The sequence below is a fragment of the Aquarana catesbeiana genome, linkage group LG01 (genome assembly GCF_042186555.1).
Source record: "Aquarana catesbeiana isolate 2022-GZ linkage group LG01, ASM4218655v1, whole genome shotgun sequence".
In the NCBI taxonomy this organism is placed as follows: domain Eukaryota; kingdom Metazoa; phylum Chordata; class Amphibia; order Anura; family Ranidae; genus Aquarana; species Aquarana catesbeiana.
In genome coordinates this window covers 636,164,112-636,189,629 of record NC_133324.1, presented here as the reverse complement: position 1 = coordinate 636,189,629, position 25,518 = coordinate 636,164,112, and the positions used below count along the sequence as shown (strand labels likewise).

The window sequence follows — 25,518 nt, the reverse complement described above, 5'->3', positions numbered from 1 at the left end:
AACTAGTCGTTGAGGTCCACCCCTCACATGTTAAGGTTGTATTCATGGACAACACCAGTCGCCGTAGGAATTTGGACAGTCGTATCTGCGTGAAGGGAGGACAGAACGAAAACATTCCGTGTATCCCTCCACTTCACTGCTAACAAATTTTACATTTAAAGCAGGCTCTCTCCACATCTAAGTCGGGATTCTACAAGCCATTTGGGGAAGCCACGCGATTAGATCGCACGGTGTCACATGCGCCAATTCCACAATCAAAAAGGTGACTAAAAAGTGGCAAGCTTGTGTAATAATTGTTCACGTACAAGTGGTACCCCTTTCCGAATAAGGGTGACACCAAGTCCCACACAATCTTACCAGTGCTCCCTATGTAGTCTGGGCAGTTCTCGGGCTCCATGTGACTATCTGTTCCCTTGTAAACCATAAAACTATATGTATAGCCTGTTGCCCTGTCACAGAGCTTATACATCTTGACCCCATATCTGGCATGCTTGCTGGGAAGATACTGTTTGATAGACAAGCAACCAGAAAACCTAATCAGGGACTCATCAACGCAGACAACTTGATCAGGAGTAAACAAGGCTGCAAACTGTTGGTTGAAGTGGCTTACGAGGGGTCAAATCTTGTGGAGCCGATTGTATCCATGGTCACCCCGATGACGACAGAGTTCATTGTCATTGAAATGCATGAACCGCAAGATCTGCTCGTATCATGTCCTGGTCATGGAGGCAGAGAACACGGGCATATGGTAAATTGGGTCAGTGGACCAATATGACCGCAACTCACTTTTTTTAACTATGCCCATGAGGAGGGATAGGCCCAAGAAGGTCTTAAATTCAGAGACCATAATAGGTCTCCAATCTCAGGAAAGGGTCAGCTGGGGATTAGCGGCAATGAATTGACCAGCATACAAATTGCTTTGGTCCACATTAGATCTACAGAGATCTTCCGTGAAAAACAGCAAATAAAAATCAAGTGACATAAAATCAATTGTTTCCACCTGAATTCCGGGTTGGCCAGTGAATGGGGGAAGTATGGGTGCTGCAGAAGTGGTGGGCTCCAATTCAAATTGGCAAATGCAGCAGGAAGGGCACTATGGGCTCAACGGGCCTGTGTTTGTCTTCTTGGTGGCTGCAGGACTCTACTTGTGCTAGCCGCCTCATCAGCTTGAAATGCACGTATGGGACTCGCCACGTCACCAAGTGTTACTGCAGTGCTGGATGTACGACCAGGATGTACTAGGCCCGCTGGTGCTTGCCAATTCACCAGAAGGATGAGCGGCACTAGTACTGGCTCTCTGCTCCATACGAGAGCCCTGCGGTTCTTGCACCTCAACAACAGCAGAATAACGTGGTCGGGTACGCCTGACCTTGGCATGGACCACTACTCCGTCGTCAGAGCTATCTGTCAGGGTGCCGCTGCTGTCTACTGGTTCGTATTCTGAGCCTGAATCGGACAGATGGGTGACTTCCTCTTCACTCTCATCTATTAGGCTAAGAAACGTGTAGGCCTCTTCACTAGTGTACCTTCGATTGGACATTTTGGCATCTAAGTTTACTGGAACACTAGTGCGACTCACAGGAAAAAAGAGCACCTGACTGCTTTAAACACTACCAAAAAAACTTTTAGTGTTCGCAGGGATCAGACCTGACTCTACAAATGCTACAGTTATGTGTTTAGTGTTTTGTAAGTGACAGTGATCGATACTGCACTTGGGTTGGCTGGGCTGGGCTGGGCAGAGGGGCTAAACGCAGGTGCTAGCAGGTATCTGGGCTGATTCCGCTAACGCTGCATTTTTGGGGACCCTAAACTATTGGGGATGCTAATATAGTTCTGATTAGATCAAAAATATTGACCCGTACAGACACTACACCAAGGGAGGTATATGGTGCGTGTGGGGTGTTAGCACTACTGGCACTAATCTGACGCTGCCTGGTGCGATGCAGACCCTAACTGACGCTAAAACTGATATCACCCGCTGGTTGCAGGAAATAAAACTGAATTATCTATGGCTTGCCCTAGTCATTGTAACATGTGGAGTCAAATACAAGTAGTTGTTCAAGTAATTGTATGACTGCCTCAACCATCATGTTTTTTTTTTTATATTTTATTTTTTATCTGATTATATGACTATAATAATACATAGCCATTTTTTGTATTATTTATTTATTTAATATATGCCAAAAATTAAAGGCATGAAACTGGTCACAAGGTAGACTTGATTACAGATCACTTCATGATAAAAAAAAAAAACAAATCAACAGACACAAGTGATCCTCCCCTAGAAAGGAGATACTAATATTTCTTCATAAACAAAGTGATAAAGAAGCAACTTCCCAGGTTATTTTAGCAGATATAGAATAAAAACCACCAAACACAGACAAGGTTAGTAATTGTGTCATAACCCTATTGTGACCTCCATTAGGGGACATCAAACAATAGCATCACATATCAGAAGTCAGAAAATGTTTTCATTGTTTTTGTTCTGCCATGAAATGGCACCATGCACACTATCACATTTACTGTACAAGCTCGAAGTTTAAATATAGAAGTAACTGACTTTTTTTGTGCTCAGTTGCAGCAGATTTAGCAACTACAAATTTGTCAAAAATGTAACTCTTGAAAAACGACGGTGTGCATAAAAACAACAACTTTCACCTTGAATGAAAGAAAGTGCTGAAGCATTCCCATAAATGAAAACAAGTCTGATACAGAAGAGGAAAGCAGCAATTACCATTTTCTGGTGCTTTTCTGGTATAAAAGCTTATAGAAGATATAAGATGACAGACACAGTATTTTAGCAGCTACTTTGATCAGTCTTAAACATCCCAAAGATGCAGCTAAAATACATGCCTAGTGAGTCTTAAAAGAATTCTCTCATTACAGAAGTATGATGACACTTTTGAGCTCTGCTCCTGAAAATGCTAGGTGCCTGGCTGTCATGCTGACCCACTTGTTTCAATACTTCCAATCAAACACCAAAAAAGTATGCATATAGAGACTGCTAAAGTTTCCCCAACATTGCTGCATTTGTGTTTCGGGGCAGGAGCACTTAAAGCCCAACTCTTGGAAACTGTGCTTGCACCGGGAGGGCTAATTGCTTGTTTAACTCTAGGGACATAGAAAGGAAGATCTACTTACCAGTACCAGTCCAAGATCAGACACTACAAGGTGTCAGATATTGCATTTTTAAGATCTTATAAATTTTTATTAAATTCATCCTTTACCAAATTTAATTAGGGTCCAGTTTTGAAGTAGTAGATAAAGTCAAACAGTTCACTACATGGGCAAACATATTTGAAAACCCTTCCAAATTATTGAATTCTGGTGTTCTTAGTAAAGAGGATTGTAAATAGAAAAGCACACAAAGACATTTAAGACAATTGTGTGCCCACAGTCTTCCAACAGTTTGGGTAATGCCCTTTTTTATTTGAGCACAACTGTGCCCATGTGCAAAACCAAGTTCCATGGTTTAATGGGTTTGGTGTTGAAAGGAAGGAGTTGAAATAGCCTTCACAGAACCCTGGCTTTGAACACCTTTAGGGTGATTAGGAATGCCAATAGTGAGCCAGGAGTTCTACCATAGCACCTGACAGGACATATGCTCTTTTTGCTGAATAGGCACAGATTCCCACAGGAAACAAACGTCTGGCTAACAGCAATGAAAGCTCTTTTATAAAGTCTTAACCTGTGTCAGGCTTTTATTGAGATTTCCCCTCATATCCTGTATAGTTAACAGGACAGAAAGTTGGTGACATCTCCCCAATGTGAATACAATGATAAATACCTGACAAAGATATGAAAAGATCACTTCTTTACCCAACTAAAAAATGTCTGGAATTTGATAAATACCAAGCTACATTTAAATTAACTTTATAAGACATATTTAGCATCTACCAAGTCCCTTCCCCCCAAGACACCAGGTAGGAATGGGTGTACTAAGTCACACTTCTACATTTGATGGGCTTTTCACGGCAGTATGATAATCTGAATGTTGATTGCAAAATTCAGAACATGCTAGGCATTTAGATTGGTGACTTACCTTATAGGGTCTCCTGGGAATGATATAAGCTTTGGCCAAAATGCTGATCTTCGGAACATGGGCTGTATGCATTTATATTCTTATAACCTTAAATATCAGCTTTGACTTTAACATAAAAGTGAACTCATGTGAAGATAGAACACACAGGTATACTTATATAATATTAGCCCAAGTAAATTAAGTGTTTTTTCTAGTTCTGAACTGCTTTTTCAATGTTTTCAGAGTTCCTGAGGGCAAGTATCGCCATGCATACTAAGTAATGCATAAGTGTAACAATTACAGATATGTGTTATCTCTCCAAGAGAACACAATCAGGGGAATTCTTAAAGAGTATCTAAAACACTCTTTAGAACTCTGAAGTGCCTCCTCATGAAAATGTCAGTGCAGTAGACAAATTAAGGTACCTGTTGTAAACAGATACGTGAATCTTCAGCATGCACTAAATGTGGAGGCACACTGAGACTGGATTGTCCACACAGACATCTTCAGTGCAGCTCAACTTCCTTCTGCCTATGCAGCTGTAACACAGACAGTGCAACAGTATTTTTTATTTTTTTTAAAGCTGACTGGGCTTCACAGACAAGGGTTCCCCATCAGGTCCCCCTCTTGTGATTAACAGCAGGCAGTGGGCAGATCCATAGTCAACAGATAGCCTGCTATAGGCTAGAGAACCCACCTACTGCCTGCCATCTATCACAGTGAGAGAGTGGACCTGATGGACAACTAGTGTCTAAGCTTCCCCATCAGGCATTGTCCACTGTCACCAGTTGTTTGAATGATGTTTGCACTGAAGCTAATGGCCTCCTTCACAACAAGTGAGAAATGAGGAAGGGAGAGAGGGGAGAAGGTAGCAGTGGAAAATTACAGAGCCAGGCATTCTGCCTGACAATGTATGCCAACTTAGAGTGTTTATTTTTTTATAAAATAACAAATTTGTTATACACACCTGCTCTATGCAATAGTTTTGCACAGAGCAGCCCAATCCTCCTCTGCTTGGGTCCCCTTCCCCTTGCCAAGTGACTCCATAGCAAGCTGCTTGCTATAGGGGCATTCATGTATGCTTGCTTCTGAGCTGGCTCTCTGGGTCCATAGTAAACAAAGAGCGCAGCTTGGTCCCATCCTCTGCTCCCACACCCTGCTCCCACCTTACTGGCTGCGAATGAGAGCAGCGAGAGCCAATGACTATTTTGACGGGCCATATGACAGGAAAACCTTTTAGGGCTTTATTGAATTGCCCTGAATGTTCCTCCTAATAACACATTCATCTTCCATTCTTTCGAGAAGTCCACCACCAATGAATGCTTATGCTGTTGCTCATTCAAGCTCAGCATCAAGGCAAAAGATGTCACCCAGGGGATTGCGTTTTGATACCTTAGCATTAACTTGTATGCACTTAACTGTATTATCACATCAAACACAGATCTGATCCCTTTTGTTGCTGCTGATGTTGAGAACTTCAAGAGCAAGGGCCTGTGTTGGAGAACAAGTGCATTCATCCTGTGTTTGAGATCAGTTTGAGATGTTTCTAAGATCATTCAGAATTCACTGACAAGTCCATATGTCTTGCAGCTGACCCACGTTGCACCAACTTCTAAGTTCTATTAACCTGGTTTTGCATTCCATTGGTTTGACTGGGGACAGAAGTAGCTTAAACATGAACAAAAGCAGTGAAAAAAGGAGGGGTTTGACATTTTAAATGAGATGTGTGGGATCACACATCTCCATCCCTAAATGTATATGCAAGAAAGAGGGTTTGAGACTTTGAATGAGGTAGGTCTGGCATGACTAAAAGATGAGTCAATGTAAGAAGACATGTTTTATTCAATACATTAAAAAACATGACATAGCAAAATGATTACATGCATGGTAAAACAAGCATATCAATCACATATTATTAAACAGTAATTCATGAAAGCAATCATAGCAACCTGGGAGTGGATAAAATAAAAACCATCTGAAAAGAAAATGGTGCATCAAAATTAGCCCGACGCACATTTAGTGGTTTCCTACCACATCATCCGGTGCAAGTGCACCAATGTCTGTAAAAAAGCATAAATAAAACGATATGGTCCTCAGCTCCCGGGATGAACATTTTAAGCAGCCACCAGTTTCATTTCTCCCATCCTTTACATACGGTATCTCATAAAATTGAGTACACTCACATTTTTGTAAATATTTTATTATGACTTTTCATGTGACAACACTGAAGAAATTACACTTTGCTATAATGTATAACAGTGTAAATTTGATGTCCCCTCAAAATAACTCAACACACAGCCATTAATGTCTAAACCACTGGCAACAAAAGTGAGTACACCCCTAAGTGAAAATGTCCAAATTGGGACCAAAGTGTCAATATTTTGTGTGCCCACCATTATTTTCCAGTACTGCCTTAACCCTCTTGGGCATGGAGTTCACCAGAGCTTCACAGGTTGCCATTGGAGTCCTCTTTCACTCCTAAAATGACGACATCACAGAGCTGGTGGATGTTAGAGACCTTGCGCTCCTCCACCTCCCGTGCTCAATAGGGTTTAAGTCTGGAGACATGCTTGGCCAGTCCATCACCTTTACCCTCAGCTTCTTTAGCAAGGCAGTGGTCGTCTTGGAGGTGTGTTTGGGGTCATTATCATGTTGAAATACTGCCCTGCAGCCCAGTCTCTGAAGGGAGGGGATCACACATTCTGAACCAAATAAGTTTATCTTGGTCTGGTCCGACCACAGGATATGGTTCCAGTAATCAATGTCCTTAGTTTGCTTGTCTTCAGCAAACTGTTTGCGGGCTTTCTTGTGCATCACCTTTAGAAGAGGCTCCCTTCTGGGATGACAGCCATGCAGACCACTTTGATGCAGTGTGCGGCGTATGGTCTGAGCACTGACAGATTGACCCCCCACCCCTTCAACCTCTGCAGCAATACTGGCAGCACTCATACATCTATTTCCGAAAGACAACCGCTGGATATGACGCCGAGCATGTGCACTCAACTTCCTTGGTCGACCATGGAGAGGCCTGTTCTGAGTGGAACCTGTGCTGTTAAACCACTGTATGGTCTTGGCCACCATGCTGCAGCTCAATTTCAGGGTCTTGGCAATCTTCTTATAGCCTAGGCCATCTTTATGTAGAGCAAACATTTTTTTTCAGATCCTCAGAGAGTTCTTTGCCATGAGGTGCCATGCTGAACTTCCAGTGACCAGTATGAGAGAGTGAGAGCGATAACACCAAATTTAATACACCTGCTCCCCATTTACACCTGAGACCTTGTAACACAATAACGAGCCACATAACACTGGAATTGGGAAAATGGCTAATTGGGCCCAATTTGGACATTTTCACTTAGGGGTGTACTCACTTTTGTTGCCAGCGGTTTAGACATTATTGGCTGTGTGTTGAGTTGTTTTGAGAGGACCACACTGGTATACAAGCTGTACACTCACTACTTTACATTGTAGCAACGTTTCATTTCTTCAGTGTTGTTACATGAAGGGATATAATAAAATATTTTCAAAAATGTGAGATGCTGTATATAGTCTCCCTCGTGTTTGAGTGTAACATTGGACCATATTGTTTTATTTATGCTTTTTTTTACAGACATTGGTGCACTCACCCCTGATGATGTGATAGGAAACCACGAAATGTGCGTCAAGCCAATTTTGATGAAACATTTTCTTTTTAGATGGTTTTTTATTTCATTCTCTTCCAAGTTACCCCACCATGTTGCTTTTCAAGCAATTCTATATGATGGACAACTGTCTTATACCTCAATATGTCATATCTAAGTTGCTATGATTGCTTTAATGAATATCTGGTAAGTAATATGTGATTGATATGTTTGTTTTACCATGCATGTACTCATTTTGCTATGTCATGTTATTTAATGTATTGAATAAAACATGTTTTCTCACATTGACTTATCTTTTAGCCATGCCAGAAATACTTAATTCAAAGTCCCAAACCCTCTTTCTTGCATGAACAAAAGCATGTCAACAGAGTTCCTAATTTATTTATTTTTTTTTACACTCACACAGATAAATTCTGCCTCCCACCCTGTGACCAGTCAGTGTGAAAATTCAGTCTCACGCACAGTAGTCCTCCAGCTGCCACTGACACTGAACCCGTGGGACAATTATACAAATAGTAATGGTAGCAGGAATTTCTTCCTACTGTGTGCAGGATACTCAGATGTTATCATTCTCCCAGAAAGCTCCTCTTAGGCAAACTTTTTTTTAAATCATACTGGTAACGCATTTTGTGACCTGTCAGTAATTTATTAATGCAGACTTGTAAAGTTTTCAGGTCCACATTAACTGTATTCAAAATTGGTCATTGTGAATTGATTCAAATGTTTTTTTTACTCCCACAAGACAGAGTTTTCAAGAACATAAATATCTCCTTGTACTTTCACCAGGTTCACTTATATCCTGCTAACATCAGAGATGCGTGATAAGCCATTTCACACACTGCTTTTAACTGAGCCATTCACACTTCTTCCAGAAAATCTACAAGTCACTGCTTTGACAATGTGCTAGAACAACAGTTTGTTCAGTTATCATAAAACATTACTGGTCTGTCAAACAACATTACAACAATGAAGACGATAGACTGTGAAATGTAGTTTTGGATTACAGTGGATGTAGACTTTAACTGAATGGCATTAAAGTGGACCTTTCATAAAAAAAAGCTTTTCTGGGAGGCAGGAGTGAAGCACTTTGACTTCACCTGTGTCAAAAGCTGGGAATGAGATGAGGTTTGTTTTTTCCAGAGGGATTTTAAGGCTATACAGCTGACTTTTCCATTTTATGCTAGGCCTGCTTAATAAAGTTTGCTGTATCAAAATAGGGACAGTGATCATCTACATGCATGGGTGGACTGACCATTCGGGCACTCGGGCACTGCCCAAGGGCCCCATGTCACTAAGGGGCCCCATAAGGGTTGCCAGCCTCAATAAAACCAGGGACAGTATGTAAAAATCTGTGTTTTTTTTAAAAATCCCAAGATTATAGCTGCCCCGCCTCTCCAGTACCTTTTCAGTCTGTGTATGTGTATTCTGTGTGTGTATACTGTGTGTGTATATTGTGTGTCTGTGTGTGTATACTGTATGTGTGTGTGTGTATGCTGGGTGGCCCCATAATCTATTGCCTGGGGGCCCCATAATCTCCTATTGCCCAGGGGCCCCATAATCTCCTATTGCCTGGGGGCCCCATAATCTCCTATTGCCCAGGGGCCCCATAATCTTCTCCTATTGCCTGGGGGCCCCATAATCTCCTATTGCCCAGGGGCCCCATGAGTTGTCAGTCTGCCCCTGCCTACATGTAGACTACATAGCTTTGTTAGTTTTGTCATATGTTAAGGCCCAGTTTGCTCCAATCAGTGTGTGCCTTCTGGTGTGCGTTATGTACATGTGCTGCACTGTTACAGCACATTGCATTGTAAATACCTGTTTTCACTTCTTTGGAGTAATCATATGATTGTACAGGGAAGAAAGGATATGTGCACTGATTTATTGCAAACAATATGCAGCATGTTTATCAGCAGTGGGGAGGCAAAGCCTTAAACTTTTCTTTATTTTAGCCTTTACTTCTATCTTAACAACAACAAAGAAAAAAACACGTAATTAAACTCTATGTTGTGCGGTGTAATGCGTTGTTTTGTGCTTCATTGCATGATGTGAAATGGGACAATTGCTCTCTCACCTCCTGTGAACAAGCCCTAAGAGAAGCAACTGGAATCCAGCAAATGCAGATGAATTCCATCCCTGAGAAAAAAAATTTGGTCTAAATGTATGCATAAAGGCTATTTATTTGATGTTTTACAACAGAAAGGGAAACTGTTTTTTTTTTAATTGTTGCTTGTTGCTCTCTATTATATACTGTAGTTAAAAAAAAAAAAAAAAGACAATTTTTTACTACTAGAATAAAGCTGTATCTGACAGCCTGCTAGCGACTATGGAATCTGCCTACTGCAATCCACTGTCATTTACAAGGAAAGTGAACCTCATGGAGAATTAGTCTATCATTATCACCTATCAGACTTTGCCCACTGGCAATGTTCAACCCCCTGTGTCTTAGCAACCAATGACAGGTGGAGGGGGGGGGGGACAAGTGCAATGTGCCTTACTCTTTACTTTACACAGTGACGGCACTCTGAGCACTTTGGCTTTTTTTCTGTAAGCTAACCTAAAGTCAGTAATAATTATCCCCAGTTTTCTTATCTACAAACTGGCAGTAAATCTTTTTCAATTTGTTGCACCCATAGCAATATATTGTAAAAGTGGCACATAAAAGAACTACCTGAATCTATCGCATGGATCAGAACTGTTAATGGAACTGCCTGCATGACTTTCTAATGCGATAATAGTGTCAGAAAAGTGCCACAAATGCTTTATTGACTATAAAGAGACTATGATCTGTATTGAAGCTACCGCCTGTTTAAATCTCAGCCTTAACACGCACTGGCATATGTTGTAAATCCATTGGACTCCTTGTTCATATAAATCACTCCAAGCCCAAGCAAAGCCTCCATAGTATTCTGTTTTTCTGATTCTTTTGCCTCTAAGTTTTGAAGTTTTCGGAATCCCTAAGTGTTGGCTACTTGCTCCTTTAGTTTAATACTTGACTCATCTTTTGACTGCAGTTCAGCTGCTGTCTTTGTACCTTGCCTGATAGTTGTTCTAACAAGTTGGCTTGTTTCCTGATTCTGCATCTCATTTTGTCTAATTGTGTATGACCTTACCCTATGACCTTACTATTCAGCTTAGCTGCCAACACCTACTGTTCTTCACCAGTGGGTACATTTAGACAGCACAGCATTGGAGTGCTATGCATAATATTCATTTTCACCTGCAGGAGTTTTATAGTTACAGTAGGGGGTCACTTCCCATGCCCCATGTTTCCTTGCTATGACAGATGCAACCACTATAATTTCAAATCACTGATCAACTTTTCCATATAACAATTTTCTGTAACAATTACATAACTAATTGTATTCTAACAAGAAAAAAGTATACTTGATAACTAAGTGAATCTAAACTCATCTATTAAGGTATAAATTCAGCTAACTTCCAAATATTCTCTAAGGACTGATTAAATCACATCTAAAACGTTAATGCAATATGGAATATGCTGTAATACATTAATGCTTCTGTATAATTCTTTCCTTATATATACGGCTTGTTTTCATCTTTTTCTGGTTTTGGAAGATTGCCTAAAGAACCACAGTAACTTTTTGTTTGAAATTAAAATTGTAAAATTCCTTTGAGGCAGCATTCTTCAATTCAATAAAAATGTTATTGACCTTTTCTTTAATATGTGTTTCTCCACTTTTTATATATATATATATATATATATATATATATATATATATATATATATTTTTTTTTTTTTTTTTTTGATTGCCTGCTGTCTACCGGTTAAGTAACTTGTCTTATCCTCCAGGGCAAGGCATTCAAATATACTGTATGTCATTGTCTACTATTACAGATAATTTTATATTTATTATATGACAGATATATTCATTATATATTAATGTTGCATTGTATTAAACAGGAAACTAAATCAGTTCACAAATTAATCAAAGCTGTCATAATAACATCATGCAATTACCTGTTAATAGGTCTATATCTATATAATAGCTTTCAGACAGTGATTTAATTTTTTCACATATTTGTTAATGTTTGAGGGCGACTGTCTCTAAATAGGTTATTAGAGACTTCAGTTCAAAGCACTAACCACATACAAGATACAAAAAAAAGAGTTTTATTTATCTATCTAATTCTAGTTTGTGAATACAGTATTGGCACTGTTTTAGCTATTTAATTACACTGCTGCTTGCACTACTGCTGCCTTCCTGAATTAGGCTTCAGACAGGATATGGTTGGTGCTACCTTCTTTTTAAGACAGTATTCTGTCTATACTTAGAGTACATTTCATTTAGGGAAGGGGGGGTAGGGTCTACTGGGAGAATCAATGATTGTGAATATCCAGTTGCTGCCTGAAATCTACAACTAGGGTTTAGGCTTCGACAACACAACACATCACCTGCTGACATTTTATATGTGTACTGAGCAATGTACTGGCCTTCACAGTGTTGGAAAACTTACATTAAAATTAGACAGCTAAAGATTTTTCACACAGCTATTTCCTATAACTCCACCCAAAACACAATAAGTTCTTTTGGGTGGATATAAACATTAAGAATGACCATCCTAAAAAAACAGCCCAGTGTGCCTTTTATCCACCCTTAGTAAGTGTTAAATCAGATGTACACATATTTGGAGCTCATCTTGTCTCACTTTCTGCTTCTTCGGTCTGCCAGGCCAGCACTGTTTACATGTTCTTTGTTGCTATTGATCTGAGCACTCTTGTGTATGCAAAGATACCTCCCCTAAGAAAAAAAGCCCTGCCTGACTCCCTCACTGCTCAGTGCACATAGCATGATGGGGCATATCTAGGTTTATACAAAGTCTCAGAAAGTCTTATTTTCCCAGGACCGTTTGAATGGTGGATGGTGTTAATTAGAAAACATAACTAGTCTTCATTTCCTATGACCTAGATAGTTGCCTTCCCCTGGGGACAGAGATGTATTTACCATAAAGGCACTTGCATAGGGCACCAAGAGGGGCATTACCAAGCCACAATATTTATAAATTATGATAGTGTGTTCCTCTTGTTGACTAATGTTAAGTTCAAAGGCTTTTTATGATTTAGAAGATATAAAACCATCTCTCCATTTTCTTTTTTGGTGGTTTGTAAAGTTAAAAAGAACCTCTGTACAGAAAGAAGACAGCCTGCTGATTCCAATAGCAAATAATCAACACAAAAGTGGTGGATGTATGTAGGTATCATGCTGCCTTAGGTGTTCTATTATTCAGGTGTGCCTGACCACATAATGACATCTACATGTGATCTTGCCTGGGGGGGTCTATTAATAACTCAACTTTTAATCGTTGTAACTAGTTATAAAAAGAATTGTATTATATATTCAGAAGGCATAGTTATAATAAAGGCAGCCTGTACTAAGGAAGTATCTAGACTGCCATTGTTCACATTTCCTTCTAAAAATGCAAATTCTCTAGTTATACTGATTCAGTGGCTTCAGTAGTTTGAGCCAAAGACCTGGAAAAAGCATGCAGTTCAGGAGTTGCAGCTTCACTCTGACATTAAGCTGCTTATTTTGGTTTAGAGTTTCAGAAAGTATTGAAGTCTGATACAGCCAGAACATTTTTGAGAAGGAACTCAGAATAAGTGCTGGGTATGCAGCATGCACTCCATGAACTTCAGGCCTATGGTGGACAATGGCAAATCTGGAGCCAGAAGTATTCTGTAAATACTGCTTCAATCTGAAAGAGAGATTATGTTTTAGGAAAAGAAAAGGATAAAAAAAAGATATGATGAGAAAAGAGCAGGCACTGGCATCCCAATTTATATCTTCAGGAAACTGGCAACACGTTTGCAGCATGAATCCATTGTCTAAGATAACACTGCATCATTCTAATAGCTAGTGTAATATAATGAGACCATGGAAAGTCAGCATGAAGTTCCATGCACAAGGCCACTTTCAATAATGCCAACTTCATTAAAAAAAAGTCTCAGTGTACACACATAACTGAAAACCAAACCTTGCAATGTATCCAAAAAGTATAACCAACCTGCTTGGTACATTAGTTTATCATTTGGGCATTGCTGTGTGGCACCAATCCACCCCTTTCCCTTAACCAGTTAATCTAATGATCTTAGAAAATGCTTGCTTGAGATGTTGGAACACACACTGCACGTTTCCTGTTGTCTATCACATACAAAATGCCCTATGCAAACAAAATGTCAGTTCCAAGAAATGTCTCACAGCCACCAATCAGATTCAAACATGCCATAGATGTTTTAATGTGATTGGGTAATGCAGGATTCAGAGGAGTTACACAGGGTCTAGGTAAAGCTTACTTTCCTCTTTCTAACCCTACTAGAGGATCTGTGAAAATCTGTGTGTAGAAGAAAGCTAGATTAAGGTAAACTGAGTGAACAGTTTTAGCAGAGTTGCAGCTTTGATGACAGCATTTGCTTACTGGCTGGCTAAAGGCACAGAGAGTTTTCACTTAATAATTTGAACATTCACTTCAATTATCCATTGACATGAAAAGTAGATTCCTGTTTATTCATTTCATTTACACATGACTGGGTATTCAAAGTGAACACAGCTACACTTTATTAAGTGAAGATGTTCAACTAATTTAGTAAATCAGCCTCACCTGTGTTCACCTGTTATCTGGAATTTCTCTTTAAATTGAAACTAAGCAATATTCACTTTTCACTGGGTTGCCATACTGTATTTTGCACAGGGAGCCATATAACCTAAGGCTATTCCTGTTAACAAACATTATCTATGGCAAGATCTCTACAGCTATAATTATGTTACATAATTTATCACATTTTAGCTTTCACAAAGTGACAACTAAGATCTACACAATGTTTCCTAGTTGTCATTATGAATCGCCAGTGTCATTAATTTTACAGTACAGGATTTATTTATTCAAATTAAATCTAACTTGGATCCAACTTCAGAAACTTGTACTCTATATCTGGCATTATATTGCAATTAAATGGAAATGCATCCTTCTGTCTGGATTATTCATTCATTTGTTTATTTGCTGTTCCTGTTATCCAGATGAACCCTCATAAAACCAGCTCTCTTTTATATTCTATTTTGTCTATTTAGTTTTTCTGTTTGTGTGTATTGTATGGTTTAGGGCTACTACATATAATGCTATATAAAGTGCAGTGTTTTTTTATAACATCCATTCATTCACTCAGAAAGACGACAAGGCTACTGAATAAGTAATGTGCTTTGGTAGCAATGGAATATAATTTCCCAATAATACCCATAGAACTTACGGTTTTATGCAAATACTCAGTTATCGGTGTAATCAATCTAAAAATTATAGCTCTAAAGAGAAAGTTAGCTAGAACTTTTTCACGTACGCTTCAGAGCTGCATGCTCTGCTTTAGCAGCTCACGGTGTTTGTTCTCATCGGTGATATTAAATTCCCAACACCACACACAGGATATTAAATTCTCTTCACCTTCACTGTTTTTTCCATTTATTTTTCTATAATTCCATAAGCCAGCCCACTGACAGCGAGTGCTATAAATCTCTTAGATAATGAAGTCATTACCTCTTGCAGGATTCTCTTCATTTTGAGCAGTAATGTCTTTACAGATGTACAGTCTTGCATCATCAATCTGAAAGGCAATGATTCCAAGCCGTTGATGTCTTCCTGTGCAAAGGGCCATTCCACAGATGGGCTGGTGGGCACTTGGCAGACACGAGGGCACTTAGTATCCTCTTGATCGCTTTCTCTTGGCAAATGTAGATAGAGATTTCTAGAAAAGAGAATTGTTATAGTTCATTTTGCGATATCTATCAACTTATATTAATGTACACTATATAATTATTAAAACAATTTAATGCTTATACGATAAAACACATTATTTTCAGTTATTTTAAAATGTATTTATTGTTTAATTTTGCTGCCTATTTATTTTTATTTATTTTACATTTGGGCTTATGCTTCCATTATTTATTTTCCTGTGCACCAACAATGCAACAATTTTCTCTGCCATTTTAATCCAGAAGTTTGATACAGGTGGATTACAAAAACTGATTATGTTGGTCACCTTTTCCATCACATGGAGCATGGCAAACAAAAAAGCTAAATCAAAAGTTTTACTCAGAGGGTTAGTTGAGGAAGAAAGCCAGATATCCCATAATTGTTGGACAGCTCTTAGTTATCCAAGTTACTACAATTAGTGTTTTACTTGCAAATAATTTTAGGTCTATGAACTTTATCACTAAAAAATAGAGCTCTTGGGAAAAAAAATGCCTGACATTATCAGTTCTTCTTTGGCTATTATAAGCCAAAAGTACAAACTTTAGGATATAGCACCAAAAAAATAGAATCCAATTTGAAAATAGTTTGGAGGCTAAGTTTACCTTTTACAGCCCCTTTGCAGATAAGGACCCCCGTAGGTTACACTACACTGTGCCATTTGTAAAAAATATTCTTAACTGCAAACGTCATACATCTAAGCCTTTTCTCTCATCCAGGAAACCTGGCAATACTCCCAATGTTTACATTCTAATGTCCTGGCTTATTTCCAGGACACAGCAGTCATTGGGTGTTGCCCTTAAAATTGCAGGGATGTATGTGCTTTCTAATTCAAAGGTTGCACATGTGCAGTGCACTCTCTCTTATAGCATCAAAGACTCTCCAGTCACAATCCCACCACAATTCTCACACTGCTATAGCCCCTTTAGGCCCCGTTCACACCTATGCGAATTAGATGCGGTTTACACCACATCCAATTTGCAGGACATTTTAAAATACCTTCATTTGAATGCATCTGGTTCACATATGTGTGTTGCATTCGCACTGCGCATTGCCCAAAAAAGTGTGCGTTTTCTGGGCATTGCGGTGCGAATTACAAGCACATTATCTTCTATGGGAATGCATCTGATTCGCAGATGCATTCCGTTGTGAACAGGCATTCTCTCCTTCTCCTCACTACACCTCCCCCTCACCCCTCTCCCTGCTCAGCTGATGCGCAGATAGAAAGGAGAAGCACCGCTGAACAGCTGCTTTTTCTCTTCGCAGAGAAAATGTAGCTGGAATTCGCACCGGACTGGTGTGAACCCGGCCTCACATCTCTGTGTTATAACAAAATGGTCACCAAACATTCTTCTTAGAAGGCAACTAAAGAGATCATCACTTTAGTTGTCCTCAAAGAAGAAGGCTCCACAGGCATGGTTTGTAGCCCATGTCCAAGAAAACAGGACAGGATATAGGTAATTAAACTTTGAAAGCATTTTGTTCAGGCTTCATGGGTGACAAAAAAGGTATAGCATTTGCATTAAATATTAAACTACTGGGACCTCTTTTCTGCATGGGTTGGTTTATGTAAAAGATGATCATTTAAGGGTATCATTCTAGAATTTTAGTATATAATAGATTAAGGGCCCATTTACACCATGTACATTGGCCTGCTTTGGTCAATGCAGCCCCAACACAAGAACAAGCCAAAATACAGGGCATTGAGGTGAGTTTAGTGAAAATGGAACATGTTGAAGTTAAGCGTAGAGCAATGCAAGAAAATGTCTTGCAATGTACATTTAGGGGGAAAAAAAGTTTTTAGTCTCCTGCTGTGTGAAAAAAGAAAGCTAAACATCAACACAATGTTAAAAAAGCATGTAAATGCACATGCAACATGCCCTGCATATCCAGCCTCTTTATCAGAAATCAGTTGGTGGGAATAGTGGCAGCATTGTCCACTGGGCACTATGCATCCTAAGCAACTAGCCAAACAGAAAGCAGACCTGATGAATGAGAAAAAAATGTTTAGGTTATTGCTAGAAGACAGAAGATACTCTGTATCATGACAATCTAGAATCTATGGTTGCCACTCAGCGTTTTTTTTTTTTTTTAACCAGTTGAGCAGCCTTGACCAGAATAAGTGCAGCATATATAGCTAAAATCATCCTCTCAAATCATGCATCTTAAGTATCCCTGTAATGGAATGCTCAGAGAAGGGAGAGGAATTTAAGACACCTGAAAAATGCATTCAAAGCAGCTTATATAGCACTTTATGTTTAAACTGTATTTTCATTAAGGGACAGATGTTGCCCCCAATGAATATGTGTTGAATGAGGGTGATGCCATATTGAGTCAAAATCGGAGACTCGGTATAGGCAACCAGTGTGACATGCACTGTACTTTAACAGTGTCTTTCTGGCTGTTACTTGAATCCAATGGTGACATTTTTTGCCTCCATTTATTTCATGAGATATAATTTTATTTTTGAGTACAAAAATTAGAGGGCAATGCTATTTTTAGTGCTTAATCTTAAATCTAGCAGTATACTATGACTCTATTGTTATAAATATAATAATATTTCACCAGTGAAGATATTGGGAACATGGTACACATTCATATGCATTGCATCATATAATAACAGCATACAGTGCTTTGAAAAAGTATTCATAGTCATACCCCTTGAAATTTTCCACATTTTGTTATGTTACAAACAAAAACGTAAATGTATTTTATTGGGATTTTATGTGATAGACCAACGCAACGTGGCACATAATTGTGAAGTGGAAGGATGGTTTAAAAAAAATGATAAAAAAAAAATAAAAAATCTGAAACGTGTGGCGTACATTTGTATTCAGCCCCCCTGAGTCAATACTTTGTAGAACCACCTTTTGCTGCAATTACAGCTGTAAGTCTTTTTGGGGATGTCTCTACCAGCTTTGAACATCTAGAGAGTGAAGTTTTTGCCCATTCTTCTTTGCAAAATAGCTCAAGCTCTGTCAGCTCTGTGGATAGAGAGCGTCTGTGAACAGCAATTTTCTAGTCTTGCCACAGATTTTCAATTGGATTTAGCTCTGGACTTTGACTGGGCCACATGAATATACTTTGATCTTAACCATTCCATTGTAGCCCTGGTTGTATGTTTAGGGTCGTTGTCCTGCTGTAAGGTGACTATCCATCCCAGTCTCAAGTCTTTTGCAGACTCTAACAGGCTTTCTTCTAAGATTGTCCTGCCTATGGCTCCATCCATCTTCCCATCAATTCTGATCAGCTTCCCTTTCCCTGCTGAAGAAAAGCATCCCCACAACATGATGCTGCCACCACCATGTTTCATGGTGGGGATGGTGTGCTCAGAGTGATGTGCAGTGTCAGTTTTCCACCACACATGTTTTGCTTATAGACCAAAAAATTCAATTTTGGATTCATCTGAGCAGAGCACCTTCTTCCACATGTTTGCTGTGTCCCCCACATGGCTTCTTGCAAACTGCAAATTGGACTTCTTATGGCTTTCTTTCAACAATAGCTTTCTTCTTGCCACTCTTCCATAAAGGATAGATTTGTGGAGTGCACGACTAATAGTTGTCCTGTGGACAGATTCTCCCACCTGAGTTGTGGATCTCTGCAGCTCCTCCAGAGTTGCCATGGGCCTCTTAGCTGCTTCTCTGATTAATGCTCTCCTTGCCCAGCCTGTCAGTTTAGGTGGACGGCCATGTCTTGGTAGGTTTGCAGTTGTGTCATACTCTTTCCATTTTCGCATGATGGATTGAACAGTGCTCTGTGAGATGCTCAAACCTTGGGATATTTTATTATAACCTAACCCTGCTTTAAACTTCTCCACAACTTTATCCCTGACCTGTCTGGTGTGTTCCTTGGCCTTCATGATGCTGTTTGCTCACCAAGGTTGTTTAACAAACCTCTGAGGACTTCACAGAACAGCTGTATTTATATTGAGAGTAAATTACACACAGGTGGACTCTATTTACTAATTTGGTGACTTCTGAAGGCAATTGGCTCTACTAGATTTTATTTAGGGGTATCAGAGTAAAGGGGGCTGAATACAAATGCAAACACCACACTTTTCAGATATTTCTTTTCAAAAAATGTTAAAAAGCATTTATTATTTTCCTTCCACTTCTCAATTATGTGGAACTTTGTGTTGGTCTATCACATAAAATCCCAAGAAAATACATTTATGTTTTTGGTTGTAACATGACAAAATGTGGAAAATTTCAACGGGTATGAATACTTTTTCAAGGCACTGTATATCGATGTAAAAATAAAATGTACAGCCTTCCCCTGCCAGATCTATTAGTATGGATTATAATGGCTTCTGCCTAAATGACACAGGGTGGGATGAGGCCTGTGATGAGAATTTGAGAGGAAATCATAATGTGCTGCTCTGATGAAATTTCCACCCCTGGATAGCCTAGTATGTACACAAACTGGAGAGTAGTAAACAAATGCATTAGCTTTACTATCACATGTCTACCCCTTTATCAATCTCCTCACCCATTGTGTGACTACTGACAGGTGAATACAGTAATCTTAGTGTAAAGAGGAAGGGCACATGTGTGTGTGGCTGCAGCAATTATGCTGCCTAAACAAAAGGAACACAGACTATTTTGCACTCCATCATTTTTTAAAGAGAAAATGTCAACAGTGATGCAACAATATTGTGTTTATACTGGCAATACAAGATCCTAAAGGCAATGCTACAAATCATAGGCTTTTATTAGTATCCTGTGTCAACCAATAAATCATTTCCATAAAGCAGGAGGTGGATCACAGGACAGAGGGAAGAAGTGTGTTTTATATGTTTCAAATCCAAGATTTGTTGATAGCTTTGGCAGAATGGTACACAGACTGTTCTGGTTTACGCACTATAAATTTGCCATTATTATGCAGAGTCAAGCAGAGAGTTTGGCTGTAGGTTTATGTCAACAGTTCCTACAGCAAGCAGATTGCATAAATGTTATTGCAGCCTAACAGTGGGCCTTTTCTGAAAGTCTCGGTTGGAACTAATTTTTACTCTGTGAACAAGCAAGACAAGACACACAGGTCTGGCCATTATTGGATCACAAGTGGGTCTGTGTGGTTCTACTGGGCAATTTTATTGAAGAAGCAGTTAATGCATATGGAAAAAGACTATTTATTGACACCAGAAGGCTTCTATAGAAGAAGATAAAGGGATGCCTGCTGATACTAAAACATGGGTTTTATTTTAAAAAATGTACAAAGCTATTATTAGAGAGGATGGGACAAAAGGTTTTTGTTGTCATTTTGACAGATTATCACAATATTAACATGTAGATACTATTACATGAATTTAGCATGATGAGCCATGATAAGACATAAAACCACGTGGGAAATACTGTACATATGTATTACTAAAGTAACTTGATAATAATAATAATTCTCTGCATGAAATAAATGTATATATTTAAATAATTTTATTCAAAAACACTCTAGTAACACTTATGATTTATTCATAAGTAGAGGTAAGTGACCTTCTGAAAAGTTTTACCAGTGGTTGTTCAGCTGAACTTTTTATAAACTCCAAATCCCTGAATTTGCAAACCCTAAGTACCAGTGAAATCAATGCCTGACTAATGATAGGGCTAAACATTGAAAAATTGGAATGAGGTCAAGCTAAGGGTGCTCAGGTAACAGCAGCAGCAGATAAAAGACAAAAGCACCCTAAGTAATTTGGAAAATGTGTGATTTGTGAAAAATAATACTGAAGTTCAGATGTAGGACATCAGAATTCATAACATTTAATTAAATCTAATGAATAGTTCTATTCATAACCATGAAAATTCTTGTCATTATTTAAATAATGATTAAAAGGAAATTACATTTTAGAAAGAGAATATGAAACCTTTTTATCCATGTTGGAAATATCCCCACTCTTGAACCCCACAGTTTCAGCAAGGCATTGAGACTGCATGTAGGTTATGGGGCAAGGAAAGCCTGGGTGGGAGGCACCCGGAGGGAAGGCATGACACACACACAGTGGTTGTAAATGTGAAGTTACATTGTCAAAATGTTCCATATACAGTAACAGGGTCTTTCCAGCGGTAATAAGCAAACGGCCACATTCTCAGCAATATGCGGGAATTGCAGGGAGAGAGAGCAATGTACATAGACTGGCAGCACCTGGTGCAGGGAGCGGCTGGAAGCAGATGCAGTGAGGACAAGTAGTGGAGAAGTTCCCCATGGAGGGGAACTCCTTCCTTGGGGAACTTTTCTACTACTTGTCCTTACTGCACTAAACTAAATGTGTCCACTGCACTAAATGTCAGGAGGTGTCGTCTGAGGAGTGGCTGTGACAATAGTGCCTATGCTGTCCCTCTTCCACTGGAACCTTTCCCTATGCTAGGCATACTCTCTCTGACAGATGGGTTCCTGTCCCTAACCTATCCACATGTAGAATTTGCGCCAAATGCGGCGAGCCAGGACTATTTGTATGCTCTACCCTCCGTATAGATGGCAACAGAGGTCACCTGGTTGGCAGCATCCAAACGGACAGCAGTCCACCCAATGACATGTATGGAGGCCTGAGAGGAATGGGTATTCTTCATGTTCTCCACTCTCCCTGCAAGAAGGTTGAAGAATGCCACCTGTGTAGGGAGGCCAGCCTGCACCTGTCCAAATACAGAGCATTAAAAGTGAACTGCAATTTCTTTGAGCTTCTAAAAACAAAGAAGCTTTTTATGCAATACTCATCTTCAATCTAGACCTGTCCCCTTTAGTCATTTTGTTTTACCATTAGATGCTGCCAGTCTTCTGGGTTAAATTGCTGTTAGTCTTCCTGTAATGAAGGCTGTCATAAGACTGTTTTCCTCCTCCCAACCCCCCCCCCACCATATTTCTCTTCCTTCTACCATTCTACTAGGCAAATTTATGACACAACATTCATGCACATTAATTACACCAAGCTGAGCTACCGATGGACAGCCATGGTTCACAATCTCCATTTTCCAGATACAGCTTTCTTCTCCACTGTCGATTTCTACAACACCCCTTACATTTAAACAACAACACATCACAGATCCCTACATATTCACCTTTGTTCCCTGACCTTAGGTCGAAGGAATGATCGCTTAGACATAGTTTACATGCATCTAGGTATACGCATTATTCTTGCTTTGTTGCGCTAATTCACCCACCTGCCTCCAGGACATGAGTATGCTCCGCAGTTCTAAGACTTTAAGACTCTCTGCCTCATTGTGTCCACGAGGCAGAGGTTAGGTAATTGCCAAACTATCTATTGTTACATGATTGTGCCTTATGGTTCTTTTCCACTTTAAGCTACTTGCTTTTGCTCCAATTAATTTGACGGGAAAGATCCCTTACCTGTCTCACTGTCTGTTTACAATTTACATAATGACTGTGCTATTCTTTTGTTATTCTATGAAACCCAAATAAAAATATTTTTGAAAAAAAAAAGAATCAGGTGTGATGACTGGCCATCCTCCCACCCGGACACAGTTTGCTCCCATTGAGGTGTCCGGATGTAACGGTGGCATGACCGATATCACTAGTGTGTTGTGGACCTAGTGATATACACTGTTCATTCAATTTTGAAATGTCCCTTTTGTTGTTATGCACATTGTGTATGCCAGGTTTGACATTCCTGTATGTATCTTGCTATTGACAGAGGCTTGAAAATGCTATATGTGAATGCTTGTAACTTCTATTTTTTTATCTTTCTTTGAAAAATTTTCAATAATAATATGGTAATAAAAAAGTGTCTTGTAAGGGTTTTCAGATTTTTTAATGTTTTATTTATATCTATGCATCGACAATATAATCATAGAGTATAACAATCAGTATATACCTAATAATTAAAAAATATACAGTACCTTAAGTAAATGAGCCTTGAAAATTAAAAAATTGACCTCAATGATTAAGCCCCAATGGGTGGGATGAAACATGTTAGGGGTTGTGGTCTGGGGAGTGGCATTGACTGAGGCTTTCACATGTAACCATCCTAACTAGGCGCTTTCATGCTTTAATGCTCACTTTTCACTGAAAATATATTTTTAAATTTGGCTCACAGAATTTAAAACTGACTTTCAAAATAAAAGGGTTATTTAAGTACTCATCCATGTTTTTGGAGAAATATGGTACAAGGTCATTATTTTCTAAAAACACCATTTACATCCCAACTTCAACACTTTACCAAATCATCTACTTTAAATATGTTGAACTTTTTGTTGAAGGAGATCTTGTGAAGAAAAACACACAGATGTGTCAATAGATTTTTTTTAAGAATGTAATTCTTTGGGAGATTTTGCCAAATTCTACATTCTGAAAGCCATAGAGTCATCTGTGTAGCCAACTATTGCTTCTCAAAACAGTCATCTGTTCAAACCTAGATGGGGGTGACTGAGAGAATCTGGAATAAGGGTGGCTTTCTACACAAAGCATGAGATGTCCTCACTGGGTAATTTAGCTATCACTTTTTACATACAGCATACAGCAAACATGTTGCCTTCTTCTGCTCTCTTCTTCCCACACATGCAACCCCCTGAGGTCTTAATGGAAGAACAAAATATGACACAATGAGATAAATCTTCAAACATTATTGCCAAGTGAAAAATATTGCTGTGCCATTAAAGTCACTTCAGATGACATTTGTAAGATGTGGATGCAGTTTGTGAACAAAGCAAGTACTGAAAAGGCTTTTGTACACATCTATTTCAAGGACACTAATCAACACAACATCCTGAAGTTCTTTAAGCCTTATGACCAGAGAAATTCGACTCTGAAGACTTTATCTTTTTTTTAACAATTGTTTTCATTTACAATCTGTGACAAACAACAAAAGCAGCATGATTTTCTAACAATGTTGGCTATAATAGGCAATTAAAAGCAATATTTTTTGACAGCTCAATCTGTAATATGGTTTTAAATATGCTGATCTGGTCTATAGACACACACAGTCTGGCTCAGGATCGAGTCTGCTAAGCATCCCCATAGTAAGCAGCTTGCTATGGGGGTACTTGGAAGAGAGGAGAAGCTGAGAGCACCAGCGGGGGACCCCAGAAGAGGAGGAAAGGGACCGCTCTGTGCAATACCATTGCACAGAGCATGTAAGTATAACATGTTTATTACTTAAATTAAAAACAAAATGAACATTTGCAATCATTTTAACAATATGAATTTATTAAAGTAGGCCTTGCATCAGTTATACAGTATGTTTTCATGTTACATGCATGTATGAATGTTAATCAATCTTTAAGTTTAACACTTCCAAGTATTTATTGCCTCTCATAGAGGTCACAGTACTCCACACCAAGTCCATAATCTGCTTTTTTCTGCAAAAGAACAGCATAGCTTTCTTCGGACAATATCAATGGTCATCATAAAATTCCTGGACTGAGATACTAGCTCAGAAATGTTGCAATCAAATATATCCTGGTGCCTGTGCAGTTCTTTCCTGAGATTATAAACGTCTGACACAGAGTAGTGGTTTGCAGCCTCTCTTCTTTTGACTAGCTACAAATTTACAATTTTGCAGTTTGATCATTGACGGAGAGCAGAAATGCTTGCAGCATACTGATGACATAATCTCAGCTAAGCACGGTCAGTAAGGCAACATTTGGCTGGGTTCACACTGGAGACCACAGCGGCTTACAGCAGGAGTCTGGTGTGTCTCCATTCACCATTTTAGGTCCGATTTCAGCCCGAATTTTGGGCTGAATTCGGTCCTGAAATGGACCAAAAGATGCACAGGGCTCCTATGCTATTCTCACCAGAGCCCCTGCGGAGATGTGTGAACTGGCTCCATAGAGAGCCGGTCACAATCTCCTGCTATGCGAATTGGATGCGGGGAAACCCACATCCAATTCGCATAGGTGTGGACCCAGCCTCACACAGCCGCACAGGGTTTGCCGCCAATGAGAATCAGTCGTTTCTGGGCAGCATTTCTAAATGCTGTGAAGAAATGGCTGAACACCATGGCTAGTTCCAAAAATCCTTTATTGGAATTCCCAGTGTGACACAACAGGACACTGACAGGCTGCACGGTTGATGCATTTCACGCACTGAAGATGTGCTTAATAAGAACACAGGTATGCCCAACAGATCCATCTTAAATAGATCTACCCCCCACCCTAT

General features: G+C 39.3%; 1 protein-coding gene across 2 annotated transcripts in view; it reads right to left on the bottom strand.

Moving 5' to 3' along the window:
* Positions 1 to 25,518, bottom strand: part of CCSER1 (coiled-coil serine rich protein 1) — a 1,308,521-nt gene that overhangs the window by 502,249 nt on the left and 780,754 nt on the right. For both annotated transcript variants that reach the window (XM_073601044.1, XM_073601043.1), the window contains exon 6: positions 15,202 to 15,409. In XM_073601044.1, coding sequence (XP_073457145.1) covers positions 15,202 to 15,409 — 208 coding nt within the window. The remainder of the gene's footprint in view (positions 1 to 15,201; positions 15,410 to 25,518) is intronic.